The sequence below is a fragment of the Giraffa tippelskirchi genome, chromosome 10 (genome assembly GCF_054371585.1).
Source record: "Giraffa tippelskirchi isolate mGirTip1 chromosome 10, T2T-mGirTip1v1.2.pri, whole genome shotgun sequence".
Lineage (NCBI taxonomy): Eukaryota > Metazoa > Chordata > Mammalia > Artiodactyla > Giraffidae > Giraffa > Giraffa tippelskirchi.
In genome coordinates, this window is record NC_137284.1 from 16686892 (window position 1) to 16712250 (window position 25359).

At 37.5% G+C, this 25359-nt stretch overlaps 1 protein-coding gene across 9 annotated transcripts in view; it reads left to right on the top strand.

Moving 5' to 3' along the window:
• ARHGAP32 (Rho GTPase activating protein 32) overlaps positions 1-25359 on the top strand; it is a 189903-nt gene that overhangs the window by 48842 nt on the left and 115702 nt on the right. For 2 of the 9 annotated variants that reach the window (XM_081536552.1, XM_081536549.1), the window contains exon 1: positions 10167-10319. The exons of 4 other annotated variants lie outside the window; for them this stretch is intronic. Coding sequence is in view for 2 of the 5 variants with exons in the window: in XM_081536544.1 (XP_081392670.1) it covers positions 20353-20468 (116 nt within the window). In the remaining 3 variants the exon portion in view is untranslated. Of the gene's footprint in view, positions 1-10166; positions 10320-16379; positions 16482-20352; positions 20469-25359 lie in introns of those variants that run through there. 3 more of the 9 variants (XM_081536544.1, XM_081536545.1, XM_081536551.1) reach the window with 2 other exon arrangements.

Consider the following 25359-nt stretch of genomic DNA (forward strand, 5'->3'; position numbering starts at 1 on the left):
GCCCTTTTTATACGTTGAGACAGTACCAAAATGTGATTTGGTTTAAGTGGCACATGTAGGCACATGTCCAGCTGATTCTTTCTTTGCCTGAAACTTTGTCTCTGGTGAGCATGGTAGACATTATTAGACTTAGTTGTTTAATTTTCTTTGTGGAATCCTGGCATATAGAAACCTGCTTTTAGAGAGTTGAATTTACTTTTCATTTGGTCAACTTTTACTCCTTTAACTGTTTTTTAAATAAATGTTTGATATTTAAGTTTATATTTAAATGAAATCTTTGCTTCAGATTTTTAAAAAGTCAATAAAAAGCCTGAATTCCTAAAAGTAAGCAGGTATCTTTTTCATTCTTGTTTCCTAAACTTTGCCAAGATTACATTTAAAAATGCCATCATTTCTGATTTTCGTGTTACCTGTTGCTGGTGTTACTCAGCCTTCTACCTTTTCTCTCCCTGTAATGTGAATATCTACTAATTATCATGTCCTTCCTGTGTGTGGCATTCAGTCATGGATTGTCTGTCAGCTTGGGCTGAAGAAGATGTGAAAAAAACCTGAAAATAAACACTCTTCTATTCTACTGATACCACAGACTAATAGCTAAACTTAAAGAGTTGGCTAATGAGGAATTTTCTAGCATTTTAAACGTTCTAAGTGAGTTAGAGGTGAAAAGTGAAAGTTACTCAGTCATGCCTGATTCTTTGCGGCCCCATGGACTAGACAGTCCATGGAATTCTCCAGGCCAGAATACTGGAGTGGGTAGCCTTTCCCTTCTCCAGGGGATCTTCCCAACCCAAGGATTGAACCCAAGTCTCCCACACTGCAGGTGGGTTCTTTACCAGCTGAGCCACAAGGGAAGCCCAAGAATACTGGAGTGGGTAGCCTTTCCCTTCTCCAGGGGATCTTCCCAATCCAGGGATTGAACCCAGGTCTCCCGCATTGTGGGCAGATTGTTTACCAGCTGAGCCACAAGGGAAGCCCAAGAATACTGGAGTGGGTAGCCTTTCCCTTCTCCAGGGGATCTTCCCAATCCAGGGATTGAACCCAGGTCTCCCGCATTGTGGGCAGATTGTTTACCAGCTGAGCCACAAGGGAAGCCCAAGAATGCTGGAGTGGGTAGCCTATCCCTTCTCCAGTGCATCTTCCCAACGCAGGAATTGAACCGGGGTCTCCTGCATTGCAGGCGGATTCTTTACCAACTGAGCTATCAGGGAAGCCCTGATAGAGGTACAGAGTAGCTAAAATTCAATAACATGTCTGTTGTGTTCAAAAAGTAGCCGCTAGCCATTTGTCATTATTGAGCCCTTGGGCTATGACTGTTCTGAATTGATACATGTGCTTAAGTGGAAGATTTATATGGGATTTCAAGGATTTAGTATGAAAAAGAAACGTAAAATAGACCATTAATTTTTAAATATTGAATACATGTTGAACTGATGATGACTTAGATGTATTAGAGTAAATATATTATGAAAAATTGATTTCACCGGTTTTAAAAAGTTTTATTACCAGGCTATTAAGAGATTTAGTATATATATGTCACTTGCATTGTTTCTATGAGGGAAGTCATCATTGCACTAGACTCTTGCCAATGGATGTGTCTGAAACATCAGTGTTGTCAGTTTCTAGAAGTTAGTTTTTCATCTTTATTTTCTGTATTACACTTTCCGCCCAAATAGAATGTACAGTGTCATCTGTGTCAGTGAATTTTAAACATGACCTTACATGGGAATCACCTAGGAGACTTTTAATAAGTACTGATGCCTCACCTTATCCTTAGAGAGTTTGATTTAGTTGATGGGTCTTAGGCTTTGGTATGTATGAAAAAGCTTCTCAGATAATTCTAATATATTGTTAGGTTTGAGAACTGTTGTACCATTTGGTTCAATTTTATTTGTTAAATAGTTGTAGAAATGAGTAGATATAACTTGGAGCAAACGTAGATTTTGATATTAGACAGGGTTGAATTCAGAGCACATCACTTTTTCTTCTTTTGTGCATCTAAAGTTTGAACAAACTCCGGGAGATAGTGAAGTACAGGGAAGCCCGGTGTGCTGCAGTCCATGGGACTGCAAAGAGTTGGTCACAACTGAGCGACTGAACAACAGCAACATCAGATTACCATAAATTGGTGAAGGGACTTTGAGATATGATTAAATTAAGAAGACATTATCTTGGCTATCTGGATGGGCCCATGGTAATCACTGCTGCTGCTGCTAAGTCGCTTCAGTCGTGTCCGACTCTGCGACCCCATAGACGGCAGCCCACCAGGCTCCGCCGTCCCTGGGATTCTACAGGCAAGAATACTGGAGTGGGTTGCCGTTTCCTTCTCTAGAGCATGAAAGGGAAAAGTGAAAGTGAAGTCGCTCAGTCATGTCCGACTCCTAGCGACCCCATGGACTGCAGCCTACCAGGCTCCTCCACTCATGGGATTTTCCAGGCAAGAGTACTGGAGTGGGGTGCCATTGCCTTCTCCGATGGTAATCACAGGGGTCCTTAAAAGAGAGAAGTAGAGAATCATTGTGAGTAGCGGAAGTGAAGACGGGAGCAAAAGGTTTGCGTTATGTGTGAAAGGGGCCGTGTGCATACAAGTGGCCTCTAGAAGCTTTAAAAGTCGAGAAACAGATTCTCTTCTCTCCCCAGGGGACCAGTTCTGCTGACACTTTGACTTGAGCCCAGCGAGACTTATTTTCTCCTGAAATTTAAGATAATACATTTGTGTTGTGTTATGCTGCTTAGTTTGGGGTGATTCATTTCAACAGCATTTGGAAATGAATTCAAAGATCAAAGCAAAAAGGAGTCCATAAGGAAAGCATTGCATGCTAGGGTGTGTTCTAAGCAGTTTGCATATACAAGCTCATTTAGTTTACGCCATAACCTTATGAAACAGGAACCACTGTTGCTAAACTAAGGCACTGAAAAGTTATGTAACATTTTCAGGACATGATAGATCTAATTAGAGAGATTAAAGAAATGTTTTGTTTTAGAAAACAATGGAATAACCCATCTGTTATGTTTCATTTGGAAATTAACACAGGTACAGAAAAATTTAAAGAAGCATTGGGTTTGCTCAGCTCTGATGAAACAAATACGAGAAACTGAATGAATTGATTTTTCTAGGAAAGTTGTAACAACCAAACTTAACTTAGAAGAGAGAGAAGATGGAAGCAGAGTAATTACCATAGAAGAAATAGAAAAACTTGTTAAAGAGAAACCCTCCCTTTTCATATACTAATCTAACAGACTTAGATGATACTGAAGGGGAAATCTACCATACTTTTATGAAATGGATAATACCAATGCAGTGTAAACTGGTAGAATAGAAAACAAGCCTGCAAAAGTTTTACATAATGCTGGCAAAACTTGGCAGAGATTGTACATTGGAAGCTTGATCAGTCTCACAAATGCATATCAGTATAAAATTGCCATAAATATTAGCAGAATCAAAGCTCATTAAAGAATAATACACCATGGTCAGATGTGATTATTTACTAACCTCATGAATGCAAAGACAGTTCCTTTTGTAAGTCACCATATAAATAAATGAAAAGTCTAATTTCATCACTTCTGTAGATTTTGAAAAGAAAGCTATCTCATGAAGAGTGGAATATGACTTAGCGACTGAAAAACAACCACAAAAGGCATTGATGGCTATTTGCTTTAAAACGATAACATCTATGTGTGTGTCTGTGTGTATGTGTGTGTGTAATGTGTGTGTGTCAGTTTCCAAAGCTGCATCATGATTACTGGCCCAGAACTGGAAACATTATCATTAACCAGAATAAAACAGTGATAATCAGTGACAAGAGGACTTTGAGAGGACAAGTTGCTCAAGTCGAGTCTTGAAGGATGAGTCATTGTTGACCCAGCAGATGAATGAAAGTCTGTTCAAAGGAGAAGGGCTAAATAGTACAGAGTCATGGCAATGTGAAAAAAAAAAAAATTAGTTCAGGGGAGGAATTTTCAGAAAAAAAGAAGAGATGATTTGAGTGGAGCTAGTAAAGGGAGGTAGTCATCCCTCTGTGTCCTCAGGCTCAGCACCTATGGATACAATCAAATGCAGATGGAAAATATTCAAGAAAAAAAATTCCAGGAGTTGCAAAAAGCCAAAGTTGGATTTGCTGCAGCTATTTATATAGCATTTACATTGTATTTACAACTGTTTACATAGCATTTTGTTGTATTAGGTATTGTAAGTAATCTAGAGATGATTTAAAGTAAATGGGTTATACTTGTCATATGCAGACGCTACTCCATTTTATCAAGGGACTTGAGCATCTTCAGAATTTGGTATCTGAGGGGAGGTCCTGGAACCAGTCCCTCAGGGATACAGAGGGATTACCTAATTTTTAAAAATCCTTTCATAGTGGCTTTTAAAATCGGTATATAGTGTTGATGTGCTCAGTTGCTCAGTCGCGTCCAACTCTTTGTAACCCCATGAACTGTATGTAGCCTGCCAGGCTCCTCTGTCCATGGGATTCTCCAGGCAACAATACTGGAGTGGGTTGCCATTTCCTTCTCCATGTAGTGTTGATAAGAGGAACTAATTGGACTTAATGCAAGTTTCCATTGTTGTTAGGAGCTTTAAGAATAGATTGTTTGGAAAATTTGGTTGCTTGCTTCAGTATCTGTGAGCTTCACTTAACCCATAGGTTAGCTCTGAAGTCAGTGGGTGAGGTGAAATGAAGGCCTAGGGGCAAGAATCCTTGAAAACCCTTTAAGTTTACTATAAAGAATGAAATGAAAGCAAATTGTCTCCACTAAATTCATCATAGTTTTTTTCCCAGCAATGAAGCAGGTTTGCTTTTTTTTTTAAAATATATAGTGAAATATATTGAAGTCAGATTTTTTTAGAGGCTCTGTTACAATAAAAATGCATATCTTTACTTGGAATCAAACCCAGTTCTGAATAGGTATTGTTGTTGGTATAAATTAATCACACGTGGAACTGTGCCACTCTCTAGCTGTTGTACTTGGAGGTTGTAGTAGATGCTTGTTTTCTTTTCTCTCTCTGTCTCCCTCTTCTTCCTCCTCCTCCTCTCTCTCATTCTTTTTTTGCAGTAGCCCTTGATTTTGCTTTGGGAATCCTTTCTTCCCCTAATCTTGGTTCCTGAGGGACCAGGCAGGATTCCACCTTCCTGTTGCAACAATGAACATGAAGCCCATGACTGAGACCCAATCCAGTAGGCAGAGTGTGCCCTCTTTCGGACAAAGTGATTTGTTTAGAAGTGGGTGTAGGGAATCTAAGATGACCCAATTAAATGGACTCTGTGGTGGCTACCGGAGGAGAAGGTGGTGGGGGACTGTGGCCCCTCTGTGGGTTAGGCCTGTAGCTTGTGCGTTACGTGATGTGGTGGGAAGAGGCTGGTCAGAAGTCAGGTGGAAGTGGTAACAGCACATGTGTCCTAGGGAGTGGTTTGTGGTCCCTGTGTTCCCAGGGGCTTGGTTCAGCTGGGTGCAGCCTTCTGCATTCCCTTAGTGCCTGGTTGACAATCTAAGGCCTTGCTTGTTTCAGTGAAGTTGTGTTGGAAAACGGCCATGCCCATTCATTTATTCTTGTCTGTGGCCCCTTTCCTTTGATAGAGGCAGAGTTGTGTAGTTGTGACAGAGACCATATGGTTCACAAAGATACAATATTTATTATCTGGCCCTTTACAGAAAGAATTTGGTGACTCCTAACCTAGTGCTTCTGACAGATGAAATTTTGTATTAGCAGATGCAAAATTCATGCCAGATGTAAATTATTCCCTAATATATCAATCACTTTGGAACACATTTGCCTTTTCGAAGCAAGTGTTAATGGTCGAAATGTTTGTATGTGAAACCTAAGACTGTAGCCAGCGTCTGGGGAGACATCTTCCTGAAGCAGTTAGAACCCTTGAATGCCTCCATACCTTAAGTGAGAGCACTCTTTGGGTATTTTCAGTCATTATGATCCATATGATCTTTTATGTTTAATCTGGTTTGAGTTGCATTTTCTATTCCTTTTAATAGAATTCTTTAGAAAAAAATTTTTTATACTAGTTCTAGATTTACCAAAGTGTTGCAGATAGTATAGAATTCCTATTTATCTCATATCCAATTTCCCCTTTTGTTAACATCTTACATTAAAATGGCACTTTTGTCACATGTAATGAACCAAAATTTACACACAGTTATTATCTAAGGTTCATATTTTATTTGAATTTTGGTTTCTACTTAATGTCCTTTTTCTATTCCAGGATACCAAAAATCATTTCTCCTTGGGCTCTTCTTGCTTCGGACAGTTCTTAAACTTTTTGTATTTTCAGTGCCTGTAGGTTATTTTGTAGACTGTCTTCAGTTTGAGTTTGTCTGACTTTTTCCTCACGCTTATACCAGGGTTACGGGTTCTTTGGGGGAGTACTGCTACAGTTCTCTTTTAAAAATGGCTTTTCAGGCAACAGTCATGGACACGAGAAGATAAATATGAATTATTGTTCTTCCCTGCAAGATTTTTATACTTTTTACTTTTAAAAAATTATTTAAAACTTACCAACCTTCTTCCTGTAAGACTAGAATGTAGTCTCTTTCTTTGTCTTGTCCTGCCTTCAATTAATGCCTCATTTATCATTCCTATAGCATCTTCATGTAAGATTGTCATGTTGGGCTATTCCAATATTTGAAATAAATCTGTTTTTAAATGGCTTATGTAGGCTTATAAAAATGTTGCACTATTAAAATGTTATCTGAAACATGAAAGTGTAATTCAAGATAAAGAAACCTGCCCCATTTTGCTCTAATATCTGTATTTCCATAATGCAGAATTCTTAATGCAACTGAGCTGGCACACTGTTTTTGGTATGTCCTGCCGTATGTTACTTAATGTGGGTTACTGGGTGCTGTGATGTCTCAGACTCTCACATTCATCACTTTTCTCCATTGCTGTTCCCTGCTGCCAATTGCAGGAAATTTCAGTACATTATTACATTCTGTCATTTGCCTTTGGCAGGTAGTTCTGACAAATGGAAGATTAAAATTTAGCTGCTATAGGTTTAAACCATATCCTTTGTGTCAGATAAAAATACCTCCTGGGGTATTTTCCTGGTTTAACTGAAGCAGCCATTTTGTCCATTTTCAATGAAATGGGAGTTTCATTTAGCTTCACAGCATGGTGTGCCTTGGGGACATCTCTTGATTACCCCGTATCTCAATTTACATCATTTAAATTTCAAATAGCAGCACTTCCAAAGTGAGTCAGAACATTTGAGGCTTAGACAAATGAAAACTCATTGATTCCTTATACTATATTTTATTTGAAATGTACTGTTATGAAATATAAGCCTTTAATGTAGTTTGGAGAATAAATAAGATACACATACACACATGTATTTTGGGGACAACTCAGTAAAGGCCAGATTAAAGTATAATTTGAGATTCAAATCAATCATGTTTGGTAGCCCAAATAAGGTTTATTTCTGTGTAAAGTGAGCAGTATTTTAGCCCCCAAAGTAAAACTTTGTTGCTTTCCTGTAAGTATCCTTGATCACAAATGTTGTTGTTGTTCAGTTGCTAAGTCATGACCAACTCTTTGGTGACCCCATGGACTGTAGCCCACCAGTCTCCTCTGTCCATGGGATTTCCCAAGCAAGAATACTGGAGTGGGTTGCCATTTCCTTCTCCAGGAGATCTTCCCTATCCAGGGATCGAACCTCCATCTCCTGCACTGGCGGGCGGATCCTTTACCACTGAGCTGCACGGGAAGCCCCGGGTCACGAATATTCAAGTACAGTTGCTTAAGTACATAACCTGCCTTGAAGTTTCCTAGAACATTGGGTGTGAGATACTTTGCTCTAATTGCCATCTGGAATGTTTCCGGTTATACTGCCTTACACCCAGTAGTAGCTGTTAGGTGCCACCCACTGTGGTAGATTCATAAAGCATTTAAATAAGAAATATTTAACACACCAGAAATGGTGTGAATTCTGTTGAGACTTATGAAGCAGCATGGTTAGTAATGATTAGTATTGGTATAGCCTTAATGAGAATCAGTTGAGTTCAGTTCAGTTGGTCAGTAGTGTCTGATTCTTTGCGACCCCATAGACTGCAGCATGCCAGGCTTCCTTGTCCATTACCAACTCCAGGAGCTTGCTCAAACTCATGTCCATCAAGTCGGTGATGCCATCCAATCATTTCATCCTTTGTCATCCCCTTCTCCTCCTGCTTTCAGTCTTTCCCAGCATCAGGGTCTTTTCCAGTGAGTGAACTCTTTGCATCAGGTGGCCAAAGTATTGGAGCTTCAGCATCGGTCCTTCCAATGAATATTCTGGACTGATTTCCTTTAGGATTGACTGGTTTTATCTCCTTACACTTCAAGGGACTCTTAAGAGTCTTCTTGAACACCACAGTTCAAAGCATCAATTCTTTGGTGCTCAGATTTCTTTACAGTCCAACTCTCACATCCATACATGACTACTGGGAAAAAACATAGCTTTGACTAGACGGACCTTTGTTGGCAAAGTAATGTCTCTGCTTTTTAATATGCTGTCAGAGTTGGTCATAGCTTTTCTTCCAAGGAGCAGGTGTCTTTTAATTTCATGGCTGCAGTCACCATCTGCAGTGATTTTTGAGCCCCCCAAAATAAAGTCTGTCACTGTTTCCATTATTTCCCCACCTATTTGCCATGAAGTGATTGATGGGAATACCAGACCATCTGATCTGTCTCTTGAGAAACCTGTATGCAGGTCAGGAAGCAACGGTTAGAACTGGACATGGAACAACAGACTGGTTCCAAATAGGAAAAGGAGTACATCAAGGCTGTATATTGTCACCCTGCTTATTTAACTTGTATGCAGAGTACATCATGAGAAACACTGGGCTGGAAGAAGCACAAGCTGGAATCAAGATTGCCGGGAGAAATATCAGTAACCTCAGATGTGCAGATGACACCACCCTTATGGCAGAAAGTGAAGAAGAACTAAAGAGCCTCTTGATGAAAGTGAAAGAGGAGAGTGAAAAAGTTGGCTTAAAGCTCAATGTTCAGAAAACTAAGATCATGGCATCTGGTCCCATCACTTCATGGGAAATAGATGGGGAAACAATGGAAACAGTGTCAGACTTTATTTTTTTGAGCTCCAAAATCACTGCTGATGGTGATTGCAGCCATGAAATTAAAAGACGCTTACTCCTTGGAAGGAAGGTTATGACCAACCTAGATAGCATATTTAAAAGCAGAGACATTACTTTGCCAACAAAGGTCCGTCTAGTCAAGGCTATGGTTTTTCCAGTAGTCATGTATGGATGTGAGAGTTGGACGGTGAAGAAAGCTGAGCACTGAAGAATTGATGCTTTTGAACTGTGGTGTTGGAGAAGACTCTTGAGAGTCCCTTGGACTGCAAGGAGATCCAACCAGTCCATCCTAAAGGAGATCAGTCCTGGGTGTTCACTGGAAAGACTGATGTTGAAGCTGAAACTCCAATACTTTGGCCAGCTCATGTGAAGAGTTGACTCATTGGAAAAGACCCTAATGCTGGGAAGGATTGGGGGCAGGAGGAGAAGGGGACGACAGAGGATGAGATGGTTGGATGGCATCACTGACTCAGTGGACATGGGTTTGGGTAAACTCCAAGAGTTGGTGATGGACAGAGAGGCCTGGCGTGCTGCGATTCATGGGGTCACAAAGAGTCGGACACGACTGAGCAACTGAGCTGAACTGATTGCCTGAAATAGATTGAAGAACTCCAAAATAAAAAAGGCCAAAGAAGATGATGTGTTTTCTTCTTTCAGGTTGTCAGAACTCTGAGCCAAGAAGTGACAACTTCCTCCTTGTCATATATTACAAACACCACGCTTTTCCTTCCATTTCCCCACATTGAGAGATGGTAACTAGTTACAGGGTATAGTTGATAGTTATGTTAGTATCTCATTCAAGCCTGTTATTAACCACTTACATCTTGTGAACAGCCCTTCCATATCTAAATTGATAAATTCTGAGTTATAGGATTGAAAAGTGGTTTTTATACTCTTCATTTAGGAATGCTGATTCATTCATTTGGATTATTGATCATTTCGGACAGTAAAAGCAAATCATTTTGGGGGTTAATTTTTGTTCTGGTTGCTTTCCTATGTGATCACCTGATTATTACACAGCTGGGCAGTCAGATAAATAGAATCAGCTGAAGAACTTAAAGTGCAGATTCTAGAATCAGGTCTCTAGAAATCCAGTAGGTCATATGGGAGATACGGAGACCTGTCTTTCTTAAGCTCCTCATCTTGTTTTGATGCCCAGTGGTGCATGTTTGTGTAATTCTCTTACATACTCTTTGAGGAGCACCTGCTTTTGGCTTCTGTGGAGGGCCCTGAGATGTGTAAGGACTGAAGAGCTGTTCTGTTGTGTTGGGTGTCCAGTAGCTCTGATGGTAGCATGTTTATTTCATAGTAAAACTCAGAATGGCTGAAACGGAGTATGTAGTAAATATTGATACTGGTTTTAAAACGTTATTTTTTATTCAGTTGTTTTTGCAGTAATGTGATATATGCATTTTTGAAAAAAATCTTGTGATTTTTGCAAACCATGTACTGAAAATAAAAGGTCTGGTAAAAAAAATAGCGTTGCACAAATCACTCAAAATCTATACAGCTTTCTACCCAGAGCACTAATAAAAGCAATAACGATTCTAATAACAGGACAATTTAAAAGGTATGTCACATCGTGAGTTAGTGAGGAAGTAATACAGTAAATGTAGGATTTTACCTTTAAAGAAGGGTGATGGATGCTTGATAGAGCGAGTGGCAGAATGAGGGGCTGAGAGTGCTGAATCACAGACATGGAGGAAACGTGCATCAAACGGAGGAAGCACTATGCACAAAGCCTGGGACACAGGATGGGGCCAAATTGCCCAGCAGAGTGGGCATCGTGTACAGTTCGCCGACCCCCGAATTTTGCCACCACGCTCCCCCGGGTAGTGAACTTGGTGTTAAATTGGACATACCTGACTGAAGACATAATACGTGGGAAAAATTGTTACATACAGTCTGAGTCATAGTGACACATTGCCCTACTTACCAACCTCATGTGAACTAATTCACGTTACAGAAACCTGTTGGAGCAGGAAGATCATACTTGGTGCCCGTTTTGGGGCAGGCCTCGCGGTTAAGTGTGTGCGTTCAGGCTCCTCCCGCCCTTGTGTTCCTTAGGTAGATCACTCTCCCTCTTTATGCCTGTTTCTTTTGTAGTTTTAAAAGTATTTTGAAAGTGTTTCTGTAAGTGCTATGGGAAAGCAGAAAGAAGAATGCTTGGACTGGGAAATAATTTGAAAATGTCCTTCACAATGAACCTAAGAAGTTAGTACCACTTACAAATTGTGTGACGTTTGGGAAAACCTCAGTTTCCTCATGTGTAATTCAGGGACAATGTTTTGATCGCAGCATGTGACTAGAATTAGTATGAGATGCTATGTGAAAATTTACCATCCATTTGTAAGGTAGAAGCAGAAAACATGCATTTCTGAAGTTAAGTTTCCTAGGTAACTTCAGAGTAGACGACCTTCAGATTACTTCTCACTTCCAGAGTACTGGGATCTCTGAAGTTTGTATAAGTGCTAGTATTTATTTTCAGTTCTCTGTGTTCTCTGTCACAAATGTTTCTCTGGCCCTTCATTCTTTTCAGCTGTAAGTAGTCACTGGCCAAATTTTTCTTTACTATCATGTTATAGACATTTGCGGCAGATACTCATTCAGGTGAATGTTCTTAATTTCGAGAAAATAGCCTAAGAAAAAACATCAACAACAGCATAAGAATTACCCCCGTATCAGTTTGCAACCTGTGTCTACGCAGTTGAGCCTTCTGTCACTTTTGCGTCATTTGCTGAATGTTTCGAGGAAGGTTCTTAGTACCCTGATTGATATCCTCAGTTTTTCTGGTTGATTATTTACATCTATTTCAGGTTAAACTTTAAGGGTTTAAGACATTTACTTTTTGCCCTTCTCCTTTTTGCCCTCATATTGCCTTAGCTGATCAGAGACTTCATTTCATCCAGCTCTTCCTCCCTCCCCATCCCTCGTATAAATTTTTTTTTTTTGCACTGCTGATTTCAAGTAAATTAAGTTCTAATTAAAATAATTTTCACCTTAAGGTTTGAATGCTCAACAAGCTTGACACTCTCAAAGATAATTTGCTTTTCAGATGGCTGTTCATCAAAATAAATCTCTAAGTAGGTTATGAGTCATTGTTCCTAATGAGTTTGTGCAGATCCTTGAACTGTTTTGGGGCAGAGAAAAGGACTGAGGATCTCTGTTTTAAAGCCGCACTTGCAGAAATAGCCTCAGTTTTTTCCTTGGAAAACAATGCTGTAAATGACCATAGTGTCTTGTTTGTTTATTCTCAGTGTTGCACCTGTGTTTATTATTTAGCTATTTAATGTTAGACTATGCAGTTATTGAGAACATTATAATGAATTCAGTTCTCAATGCTTTTTCGTAGAAGTTTATAGTTTTCTAAAATCTGTTATTTCAAATGTAAAATTTCTACCCTTCACTTAGTTTAGTTTCTTTTACTAAAGTGTTATTCACTTTGAAATATGTCTGAGTGCTTTGAAAATAGTAAATCACTTTAGTGATCTAAGGTGATATTTTTGTTTTGCTGGTATGATATCTTCTTTGTATTTTATGTTTGAACATGACAGAATGGGTGATAATCACTGGCATGTTACTGAATGCTGGTAGAAAAAGCAGTGCATCCTGAATTGTCTTTTCTATTTGTTCACTTAAGGATGCCTTGTTAGTTTGTGGATATGCTTGCTATTTGTAGAATCTTTTGCTGTTGTAATAGTTCTTTAACTTGGAGATTCTGAAACACTGGCCAAATAGTTAATAGTGTTTTCTTGTGGAGGAAGAGGGTGGAGAGGAGATTGTCTAGCTCTCCTTGGCAAATATATGTTACTTGATACTAACATGTTGGATTTCCAGGCTCATGAAGGTTTATTAATGTTTATTCCTCTGTGTTACCATGAGTCAATATTTTTTCAGATATGCACCCTTATAGGTATTTCTTTGATCTCTTGATTCCTGCTAATCAATAAATATCAATTGTTTAAGAGCTGGTGAACTAGGCTTAATATACTAGAATGTGATAGTCCTGCATTTCACCTGTTTTCATGTAATTGGTAATTTATTCCAGAATATCAGTTGTTCCTTTTTCATGCTCAGATAGGAGTGATTTTAATGTTTCTGTCCTTTTAAGAATATTTTATAGTTCACACAGCTTTTATGCTGCCTTCTAAAATAGTAGGAACTAATTAGTAGCAGACATCTTAGTCATATTAGTCATAGGCTGTTCAGATGTGTGCAGGTATTGCCATTGTCCTTAGCAGGTTGTGTAGGAGGGACGTGGAATGTCATAGTTGATAGCAGAGAATGCAAGAGCCCTTCTAGGTTAGAAGTTAAACGACACTTGAAGCTTCTTAATGTGCCGTACCTTGGAGAGCTACCCTACTATGCCTGGTGAAGTCATGCAAGAATATATTATCTGTGGCACTTTGCTTACTTTTGTCTTAGCATGTTGTATCATTTTACCACTTTGCTGTTTATTTGATTACTGTTTATTTTAGAAGGCTGATAGATAAGGCAGAAAACATGAGACTAAAGCAGTCAATATAGCCTTTAGGAATTAATGCCTGTAAAGGAAATAAGAGCTCAAGGAACCGGTAGAACAACACTACTGGGAGAGATAGAATCAGCAAGGCCTGGAATGCTGGAGATCATAAAGGACCTGATTTCTTCAACAGATACTTAACAACAAAGGAGGAGAGGAAACCCTTAAATCTCAAGATTATTAACTAAAGTATTAGCTAAAATATCATGTGTGGATTTCCTGATTCAAACAAACTGTTAAAAAAAAAAAAAAAGGTTTGTGCACTGACTGGGTATTTGTGATATTTCTTGAAGTGAGATAATGATATTTTAATAATTTTAAAGGAGCCCTTATGAAAATTTTGTTTCCTCTTCAAAGGAGCTTAGCATTTTTTACTAGATCCTAAACCTCGATTCATGAAACATTTTAAATTATACCTTCCATTTTTAAAGCATCTTTTATTTACAAATGTTGTGTTCCATGGGTACTTGATGTATACTGTTTCATCTAATCACTTTGACTGCAGTATGATTGGGCATGCTTATTCTGTTCAGATGAGGAAAATTGAGCTTCAGAGATCTTAAGTAAATTACCCATATTCATACAGGTAATAAGTGGCACCGAAGGAATTTGAGTTATCTGGTTTTCATTAAATTAAAAAAAAAATCCAACATTATTTCTAAAATGGAAACCATAGACTCAAAATCAGTACTGTTATTTTCAGTTGCTTTGTGTGTTTCACTTCAGTGCTACTTGTAATAGTGAGATGGTAGCTTAGCGAATTGTGTATCAATTCTCCAAGTAAACATCAAGTTAGTCCAGTTTCTGCTTATCACAGCAAAGGCCTAGTGATACAACTTGAAGATTGTGAATTGACACTTAAAGACAGCTTTATTATTTTGCAAATACTGCTTGAGACATCATAAAATGTAGTTTTTATCATAATATCTTTTCTTTATATTCATTGATATCTATGGTATGTTGAGATGGAAACTTAGCCTTCAACTATTCAAGAGAAGAAACTAGAGTAGATCTTTTAATTCAGGAAGTTAATTTATTTAAAACTAAAAACTGAAATAGCTAATACATTTTTATATTAAAAATTAAACATTGTGGATAAATTTAAAGATGAAAGTAAGAATTGCCCACAGTCTTTTGTTGTGTAGATTGCCAAGCTTTTTTTCTATATTTGTGTATATTGAAAATATGATTTTTCTTATAATGGAATCACATTAAAACATTTTTTTTGTAGTTACTGATTCCAAACAAATATAATGGTTAAAAATTGCATTGGAGGAGTCCAGTTAGGTAGCCTGTCATGTTGAAGTATTTTTCTTCAACCAGTATTATTTATATGAGATGATTCTAGAATGTGTAATAATTGATGGTAGGTAGTGATTCAGTGAAAGCATAACCTGAGATTATATTTATTGAAAGTAATTTTCTACATTTATAATGAACATTTTATATATGTATATATTTAAAACTTGAATACCAGCAAGTATGCCTTTAATCTTTGCTTATTTAGATAAAGATGTAGAAGTTAATTTAAAACGATAGACCATTTCACTTGAGTTTTGAGAGAGCTTATTCATATACTTGTGAAATTTCTACCTAATATCACTTATTAAGAAGATTGAAAATGTCATGCTGAATTGACTTAAGATCTAATTTTATATGCACTTACTTTGTAATGCATGAGGTGATATTATGAGCTTTTAGTTCTGATTTTTAATTTTGCATTCTTCACATTCAGAAAAGTGATTCAGGTAATTAGAAAATGACCTCTTAATTTAGTTGAGTTTGGTTTCCTTTTATTTACTAACTTACTGCTGTCTTTTAAATAATGGTAAAAATTACAGAGTTAAGCCAAACATTTGCAGATTGAGATATGTCACTCTTCAGTTTTTGTATAATCACAGTGACAAAAACATTTTATGACTTCAGTGATAATGATGAAAATGATGGCTGGTCATTTCTGGGGGACGAGTCTTACCTATACTGTGCAATATGATAATTTTATTACCTGCATTATTTCTGATCCATACATTAACCTTACAAAGTTGTTATTACTCTTTTAGAGATCACCAAACTGAGACTCAATTTAAGTTACTTGCCCCAAACCACACAGTTTGTAAACAGCATGGTTGAGATTTGAGTCTTATGTCTGACTTCAAAATATTGATACTTCCAGTTCTATTGAAAACTGTTTTCTTCCCCTAGGTTTTGTAATAAGCTTTTTGAAATGAAACTTTTTTTTTCATGAATGTATTACTGTGATGACATATTCAGGTAGCCATTTTTTGGGGAAATTTCATTTAGTTCTTTTGAACAGTTCAGAGTTAGTGTGTCTCTAAATACATGTTTCTAAGAAGCAACGTCTTCTCTAGCATGAAATGTTCCATTTTCTAGCCAAGTAGAGGAAGCTTGTCCACAGAATGCTTCACAGCTATGACTCCACAATAGATATACCACATGGCTCTTCAGAAAATTATGTATTCTAAATGTGAAGTGTGTGTCTGACTGTAGTGTATACATGTGTATCAAATAATTGTATTAGGAAAATTAAACAAGAATCCTTCTAAGATATTTTCAGTGACTGAAGATTTTCCTCTAATGTAAAAAGTACCATATATAATATTCAAATGTCATCCATTATCAACCATTCTTTTACTGTGTATTCATTCTACATTTTAATGGATTTATATCTTTAAATTGTTTTCCTCTTGAAAAAAAAAATGCGTTCTACTTTGGGATTCTTAAACTGTTGCTAAGAATGCTTTTCCCCTTCCTGTAGGAATTGGGAGCTTCTCTTTCCCTCAACTTCTTTGCCTGTTGGTCAGTGGAAGATGAAGAATCAGCTGGTTCTAAACTACTGATGACGACTTTTGGAATTTAGGTCAGGGACTCATGCTCTGAAAAGCTTGTGGTGGGAGTGGAGTCTGGTCAGATTTTAAACCAATCAGGAAAAAGGGTTAAATCCCCGCTATGGTCTGTAAGAATGGCCCTCTCAACCTCTGGTGGCCACGGGTCCCACTCTGCTTGGTTTCTTTCCTGCCTCTATCTTTGATTTTTGCTAGATATTCCTAAGCTACCAAAGAGAACAGAGAAGAACGACCACATGTTGATTCCAAATTTAAGCAGATTTTTTTTTTTTTCTAAAACTTCTGATAGCACAGTCAGAACTGTGAGAACAAGTCTTCAACGACTGCTTGGTGCATAAGTCAGCTTGGGAGGAGAGGAGGCTCTCCCTGCAGTGGGGTGCGGGCTGGAGAGGTGGGAGTCTGATGTGACAGCAGGACTGGAAGAGGAGACTTCCTGATGCTCTCACGGTAGCCAGACTGCCCATGGTGTTCTGTGTGCAAATGCCGCTTACAGTGTACTTTTTCATGTTTGGAAGTGCTTGAGGAAGGGAGGTAAATGAACCATGAGAGTGAAAGAGTAAAATAAATGATTAGAAGGAAAGATAAATAGGGTCTATGAAAGCACATGATTTTTTGCCAAATTGCCCTGCACAGAGGTTATACCAGTATATATTCACAGTGTATATTCATTTTCCCACATCTTCTTCCAACAGCTTGTTAAAACTAAAAAATCTTTGCCTGATAGATTAAAAAGGCATCTTATTGTGGGTTTTTTTCCATTTTTATTATGAGTGAAGTAAATAAGTTTTATTATGTTTTTATGATTCTTTCATGTCTTTCTGTTATTATTCTGCTTATGCTTTTTGCCTGTTTATCTTTTGTGTTGTTGGATTTTAAAGATTTGTAGGCACCTTTTATATATATATTGAAGAAATTAACCCATTGTGATAGTTTCCAAATATTTTTACTTAATTAATTACATTTGACTTTATTCATAATTAAAGACTTTTTTTTTGATTAGGGAAGATTTTTAAATTTGTATGTAGTAAAATGTATCAGTCTTTTGTGGTTTCAAGGCTTCTTAAAGTTATATTTAGAAAGGACTTCCTCACAGTGACGTGATCAAAAGATTTCCCATGATTTTCTTTTATGGTTTTATCTTTACATTTAAATCTTTGACGCATTGGGAATTTATTTCAGTGGATGAAATGAGGAAGGGGTTAAATTTAATTCCATCTCCTTGCTATCTCTTTGGAATGACCAACATGGTCAGTAGATTAAAACTATATAGTTTTTGGAGCAACAAAATTAAAATAATAACACATAGTATAAGTTGTAGTTTTGTGGAAAAGAAGGGTACCTTATAAACAAAGTCAGCTGGATGGTTCATTTCCTTTATTTTCAAATATGAAAATTCAAGGGTATCCCAGTAGATTCCTTTTAAAGTTTTATCTGGTCAGATTTAGTGCAAAACCAGGCTTGTCAGTAAAAGGCAGACACCCGACCTGGGTGATTGGTACCAGCATGGCTGTTTTTTAAGTAACAGTTGTGTTGTTGCTGGTTTTGGAGATGCTGTACTTTTCACTCGTTTCCTGGCCAGTCATTTTACTGCTCCTCTAGGTGCCTGTATTTTAAGTTGTGTGTGAAAATGTTGCATGCTTCTATTTCTGTAATTGTCAGCATCTTTTAACTTATGATACTTACTTTTTTTTTTTCCTTTAAAAAGCCACGGACAGGCCTGGCTGTTGTGTCCCACTTTGGATACCTGAGCAAAGGTGTATATGGCAGTTATTATTGAGGGGAAGGAAAGATGGGTGTAATAGTAGAAGGCATGAAGATGGGCAAGTCCTGAGACCTTGCTTATCTTCTCTGTATATTGTGATCCTCCTTAACTCTGAGACCTATAACTGTGCCTCTCATTGTGTTGGGTCCAGAGCCCTTTCTAATTTTATGTTTACCTTTCTTAAGTCAGAGATAGAACTTCTAAGTTTAATTAGGTCACATTTGTTTTTTTGTTTGTTTTGTTTCCATTACTCTAGGAGGTGAATTTAAAAGGATATGAGAAAGTGTTCTATGTTTTCCTCTAAAGGTTTTATAGTGTCCAGTCTTATATTTAGGTCCTTAATCCATTTTGAGCTTATTTTTGTATACCGTGTTAGAGAATGTTTTACCAGCACCACTTATTGAAGAGACTGTCTTTTCTCCATTGTATGTTCTTATCTCCTTTATGGAGGAAACCTATATGTCTCTGATATTCTTGTTTTCTCCTCTTATGGAGGAAATCATAAACAAAATGAAAAGACAAACCTGCAGAATGGGAGAAAATATTTGCAAATGATGCAACTCACAAGGGATTAATTTATAAAATACACAAGTAGCTCATACAGCTCAATATTAAAAAAAAACAAAAAACAAAAACCACAACCCAATCAAAAAATAGGCAGAAGACCTAACTAGACATTTCTGCAAAGAAGACTGTAGATGGCCAACAGGCACATGAAAAAATGCCTGACATCACTGATTAATTATTAGAGAAATGCAAATCAAAACTACAATGAGGTAGGCATCACTTTACTCTGGTCAGAATGGCATCATCAAAAAGTCTACAAATAATAAATGCTGGTGAGGGTGTAGAAAAAAAGGAATCCTCCTGCCCAGTTGATGGGATTGTAAATTGGTACAGCTACTATGGATAACAGTATGGAAGTTCCCTAAAAATCTACAAGTAGAGTTTCCATATGATCATGTAGTGCCACTCCTGGGCATATATCTGGAGAAAACTAATTAAAAAAGATACATGCACCGCAATGTTCATAGCACTATTTACAATAGCCAAGACATGGAAGCAATCTGAATGTCCATTGACTGATGAATGGATAAAGATGTGGTACGTATATATAATGGAATATTACTCAGCTTAAGTTAAAAGAAGTTATGCCATTTGCAGTGACATAGATGGACCTAGAGATGATCATACTGAGTGAAGAAGTCAGAGACAAATGTCATATGATATTGCTTATATCTAAGAAAAGAAATACAAATGGACTTATTTACAAAATTGAAGTAGACCCACAGACATAGAAAACAAATTTATAGTTACCAAAGGAGAAAAACGGGGGGAGGGATAAATTAGGAGGTTGAGATAACATATATACCCTACTATATAAAATAGATAACCAACAAACACTTACTGTATAGCACAGGGAACTATTCTCAATAATTTTGTAATAGCCTGTAAGGGAAAAGAGTTTGAAAGAGAATACACAGACACACACACTCACACACATATGTATGGCTGAATCACTGTGCTATACACCTGAAACTAACATGACATCGTAAATCAGCTGTACTTCAATTTAAGGTGAACGTGAATAGAATTTGTATCCTATTGTTGTGTGAAAATTGTATAAATTTTAATTACGTTGAATTGGTTCACAGTGCTTATCAGGTCTACTATATCTAATAAAAATTAAAAAATAATAAAAATAAAGTCTGAGGTAGAAAAAGGATATAGGTAAGAAAAGTCTGAATCTTGAAAATTTCTAATTTTAACTTAATAGCTAGAAAGCTTGAGAAGAGAGAGATAGTTATTAAATGAATAGGAATTGGTGAAAACTCACCTTCATTTGGGTTGTGTGTTTGGTTGTGGCGGTCGCGGAGCCTAACGCAGTGGGAGGGGTCCCGTGCCCCAGGCGTAGCAGTCTGACACATCGAGGGTGCTTCCTGGGACTTCCTGTCTGTGCCTCAGCTGTAATTAACCTTGCACGTAATAGCCTGTGGCCCCGCATGATCGCGTTATTACCGGTGCCCCAGCCGCATACCTGTGTGTACATCAGTAGAGCTGAACAGCCTGGACACGGCTGTGCTTTTGCCCATGCCTTGAGGTTTAAGCTTCTAAAATACACGATGGAGACCGAAAGTGAGAGTAGCTCATCGGGAGATGACAGTGTGTTTTGGTTGGATTCGGAAGTTATAACCCAGGTGACTGGCAGTGAAGAGGGAGAAGGGGAAGAGAATTTCAGGTAAATAATTCACAGTCCGTTCTTTCTCCGTGTCTCACCTTTGTCCCTCTCTCCACCTCCCTCACCTGCGCTCCCCAACCCTCCCATCCTCTTTGTTTTAACCTCTTTTCAGTAAGATTTCTTTTCTCTGGGGGAAGATTTGGAGCTGAAGAGGACGGGTTTCTAGTTGTGTATATAGCATTCTTCATTCCACAACTTGCCCTGAGCTTGTAAAAGGCATTTTAAATGACTTGTTAGAACACCAGGAAGAGAAGGTGTTAGACGGGTTTTGTAGTAGCATTTCAGGAATTTCAGGTAGAGACTCATAATGAACTATTACCCCTTCCTGTATCTGATTTGTACCTAACAGAAGTGACTTGGATCTGAATCTAAGAGATTTTTCTTCCTCTTTTTTCTTGGAATATGTTCCGTGTGTGTGTGTGTGTGTGTGGCTGCTTTTGTTCCCTTATTCATGTGTATGAAACATTTTGATTACGTCCAGATTAATTATTTCATGGATCAAAGCCTCTGACCTTATATTTCATTCACCTTATAGCTCTCCTCCTCCCACCTGCCCCAGCAATTCTCTCTTGGTTTGATCTCTAATTGTATCTTCATAAATGAAGTGTTTGGGAAGGCTACCTGATTAAGCAGCTCTCCAAGTTCAGTTCATTAGTGAAGAAAGAGGTCTCACCCCCCTTGTACACACAGTACCATTTGTGTATTAATTCTGTTGTGCTGTTACCATTTTAGGAAGCCTTATTCTGGCTTTTTTTTTTTTTTCAACAGGTGTAACAAGTTAATTTCTCTTTTGGAGATACTGAAAAAAAACAAACCTGGGAGAAGTTTGTACTACATATTACCACTGCCACCCACATGGGCAATTAAAACACCTTTTACAATTTTATCTATGGGTAGTTGAGTAGGAGACCGGATCATTATTTTCATCAGATCTTGTCTTTATGTTTAGTGTTCAAAAAAGAGTCTTTCTTTCTCAAAGGATTTCTTTATTCACAGATTTTACTTTTAAAGTCTAGGTTAAATGACAGAAGAGATTGAATATTGGGGCTTCCCTGGTGGCTCATTCTGTAAAGAATTTGCCTGTAATGCGGGAGACCTGGGTTCTGACCCCGGGTAAATCCTCTGGAGAAGGGAATGGCTACCCACTTCAGTATGCTAGCCTGGAGAATTCCATGGACAGAGGAGCCTGGTGGACTACGGTCCACGAGGTTGCCAAGAGTCGGACATGACTGAACGATGACTAACACTATACATATATCACATTGAATGTCAGGAACTCTTGATAACCACTGATTAACAAATTTAGTGGGTTAAAATGAATAGGTAGTTTATGTTTTAAAGTTTAAAGAATAATTCACGTGTTCAAAGTATGCAAGTGAACATTTTATTAGCATGCGAAATTCTTTTTTGTGTCAACTTTCTCATTGTCTCTATAGTTTTTATTTTAGCCTTTCTTACTGGCCTAAGCTGCTTCCCTCCCAAGGTGTACTGATGTTTCACATCACATATTCCATAGATTTAAATACGCTCTGTGTGTCATGAACAGTCGGTGGGAATAAGGTATTTATTGTGTTTGTGTGAGAACTGTTTGGCCTAGTATTAAAGTCATGGAAGTTATTTCGACCTGTTTGTCAAAGGAGGAGACAGCCTGGTCCTTGTTGTTGTGATGAACTTGGTTCCAAGATCCTCCATTTACTTGCGAGGCAACAGGAGGCTGTCTGGGGATTTCTTTGGGCAGTTCATCTGTGTAGGCCTGAATTTTTCTTCTCCTTAGGACCATGGGACCACATTTTCATCCCTGAGAAACTGAGCTAGGTGGTGCATTGTTTTAGGAAACCATGACACTGTAGGGCATTTATCCTGTTGACAATATTATTTCATATCTGACTGTCATCATGAATCTCCCAAACCAAGTATGTCTTTGAGATTTGATCTTATTTTATTTATAAGGGTGACAGAGATCAAGGCAAGGCCACATTTCATGTAGTGTTTCTCACCTATTCAGCTGTCAGACATGAGGAAATGCGCAGCAGAGTGCTTGCATAGTGTTCACCCTGATGTTCCAGCTGAGATGCCTCGCAGAAAAAATGTGTGTGGGTGTTGAAGGTGAGGGTTGGATAGTGGGAGTTGTAGTTGTAGCCTTGAGAGAAGCAATGGTAAACTCAATGTTGTCTGTGACAGTTGTTTTTGTAAAATCAGTGTAATAGTTAAAAAATATAGAAATGTTTTACCTGTTTCTTTAAAATCTGTGCTGATATACATTAGCTAAACTGTTGTTACGATTACAGTCTAATTTCCATGCATGCATACTCTCAGAAAAAGGGCAGAAAATTGTGTACTATTCTTTTTCTCCAAATAACTTATGAATTAGATTTTAAATTCATTCCTTTTTTTTTACATTTTTTAAAAACTTTTAAAATTTTGTTTTAGGGTATAGCCAATTAACAAGTAGGTATTGTTATTTCTCATTTTCCAAATGAGGAAACTATAGCTCAGACAGCCACATAAACCATATTGTCAGTATGTGTAGATAAGTGTAATTAATCTTGAAAGTAAAAGACTTCAGTTTTATAAAAATTGTTTTCTATATCTGCTGCTAAATGTTATTTTCTAGTAAATAACAACCTTTAAGAAGCTGCAGCTTATTTCTCAGTTCTGAAATTCCTTCTTTGAGGAGTTTTTGAGCACTGGTGCTATATCAGTTATGCAGCCAACATAAAAGTGAAATAGTGCATACAATAATGTGACCTTTTAAAGATACGACCTGGAGAACACCTGGGAATTATTACTGACTCACGGTCATGAGAGGGTCTAGTTTTTTGGCATTTGAGGGCAGAAAGGTTTATCATATGACCTTGATTAGTGTTCTCTAGTATCACGTTATTGTAGATACATAGCCTAGTATGACAAACAATGACATAGAGTTTGAAACATTTACAGAGATATGTATGTATAATTAAACCACATTTTTAGAACTTGTATACCTTTAAAGATCAGAGTCTGCAGATGCCCAGATCTCAGTCAGATCTTCACTTTTATCTCCATTGTAAGACAGTTGTTTTTAAGAGAAGCTTCTGACTCTAGTTAAGCTAGATAATTTGGCGTACATATTTTAATTTTTTTTTGAAATGTGTTTGTTGGTTTATAGCGTCATAAAGCTAATAATAAATGGTTCATGCATTTGATTGGTTGGTTGGTTGCTTGCTTTATTTATTCTCTGCCTCATTTGAAATGAGGTAAAAGTTAGAAGATTTTGAATTAAAAGATTTTGCAGCAGCCCAAATAGGTAACAAGGGCTTGGAATATGTTAGTTCTTCTAGATCTTTCAGATCTACGTCTTCTTTCAGATCTAGGATGGCTATTTTCATGGCTAAATTCCTCTGGAAACCCACAACTCTTTGCTTTTAATATGCTTACTGTTCTTTTGTCTTCTGTAGAAATTTCTCATTTTAGGAATCCCAGGATAGAGAGGTAGCAATAGCAGCTTATCATTGACATATATATCAGTATCACACCCAGACCTATTTTAAACTCTGTGACTTTTCATAGTCATCACACCCTTGATAATCTGTTATGTACAATACCAAAAAAAAAAGTGTATTTTGCAAAAAAACAAAAAAGATGTTTCTATTACTTTGTAATTTTGGATGTGTGACCTTGAGTATAGTTTACTCCCTGAAATATTCTTTCAATATGAAATATAACTTTCACCCAAAGTTGTCTCATCAGTGGCACATAAATAGTAAATTTATTGGTAATCGGAGTCTGATATGAACATTGCTTACTCTCAGAAAATTTTGTTCAGTGTTGGAGTCTAGCCATTAGGCTGTCTTTGTTAATGTGTGAAATGAGTCTGTCTTAACCATGAAGCATGCCAGTACAAGACTTTCTTGGTATTTCACTAATTAAACTCTTTGGGATGGAATCCAGGGTGAGCCTTTCTTATATCTGTCTGTATGAGTGTGTGTGTGTGTGTGTGTGTGTGTGTGTATACAAGAAGGGCCTGAGAGCACAGAAAATTATAAAACTCTATCAGAGTTCCTGGTTATTAAGTTGTGTATTTAAAGTTAAAAAATTTAAATCTTATTTCTCCTTATGTTTTGGATTCAGCTTAAGCATTAAGCCCCCCTAAACAGTCAATTGAATGTTCAAACTTAGTGATTAAAATTCCTTGAAACACTTAAAGCTCTGTTTATAAAAGTAATACAGTCAATAGCCTTTAAAAATATATATAAAGTGACAAACCTGGGAAGACTGCAATCAGAACAAGCAAAGCCTTTCTAGATAGTTCATTTTGGAAGTCGCCTGTTCTACTTTTACTTTCTTACTTTCCATTAGTGATTAGCTTCCTTTCCACGCTCTCATATTTTCAAATCAATTTCTTTCACTCACATGCGCTATTTTCCCTCATCTTGGCTCTGTCTTTTCTTCCGTTTCCCTTCTTTAGAGTACTTCTCTCAGTCCCCTAGTCCCCAATGAGTCTTTTGTTTATCGCCATTTTGCCCCTGCTTACCTGGTGGCTCAGTAGTAAAGAATTCTTCCTCCTGCAATGCAGGCAATGCAGGTTCAATCCCTGGGTCAGGAAGATCCCCTGAAGAAGGACATGGCAACCCACTGCAGTATTCTTGCCTGGGAAATCCCATGGACAGAGCAGCCTCTTGGGCTACAGTCCATGGGGTCGCAAAGAGTCAGACATAACTTAGCGATTGATACAACAAATTCTGTCCCCACCTCTAAGCCCAGTGTTTTACTGAAATGATTTTACTATTTTTTGCCATTTAGTCAGATTTAGTTATATGTGTCATTGTTTCCTGTCCTTTTTAATCATACTCCATCTTCATGTGTCTGTTCTGGTCCATTTGTTATTTAGTTGATATTTTCTTGAATCTTT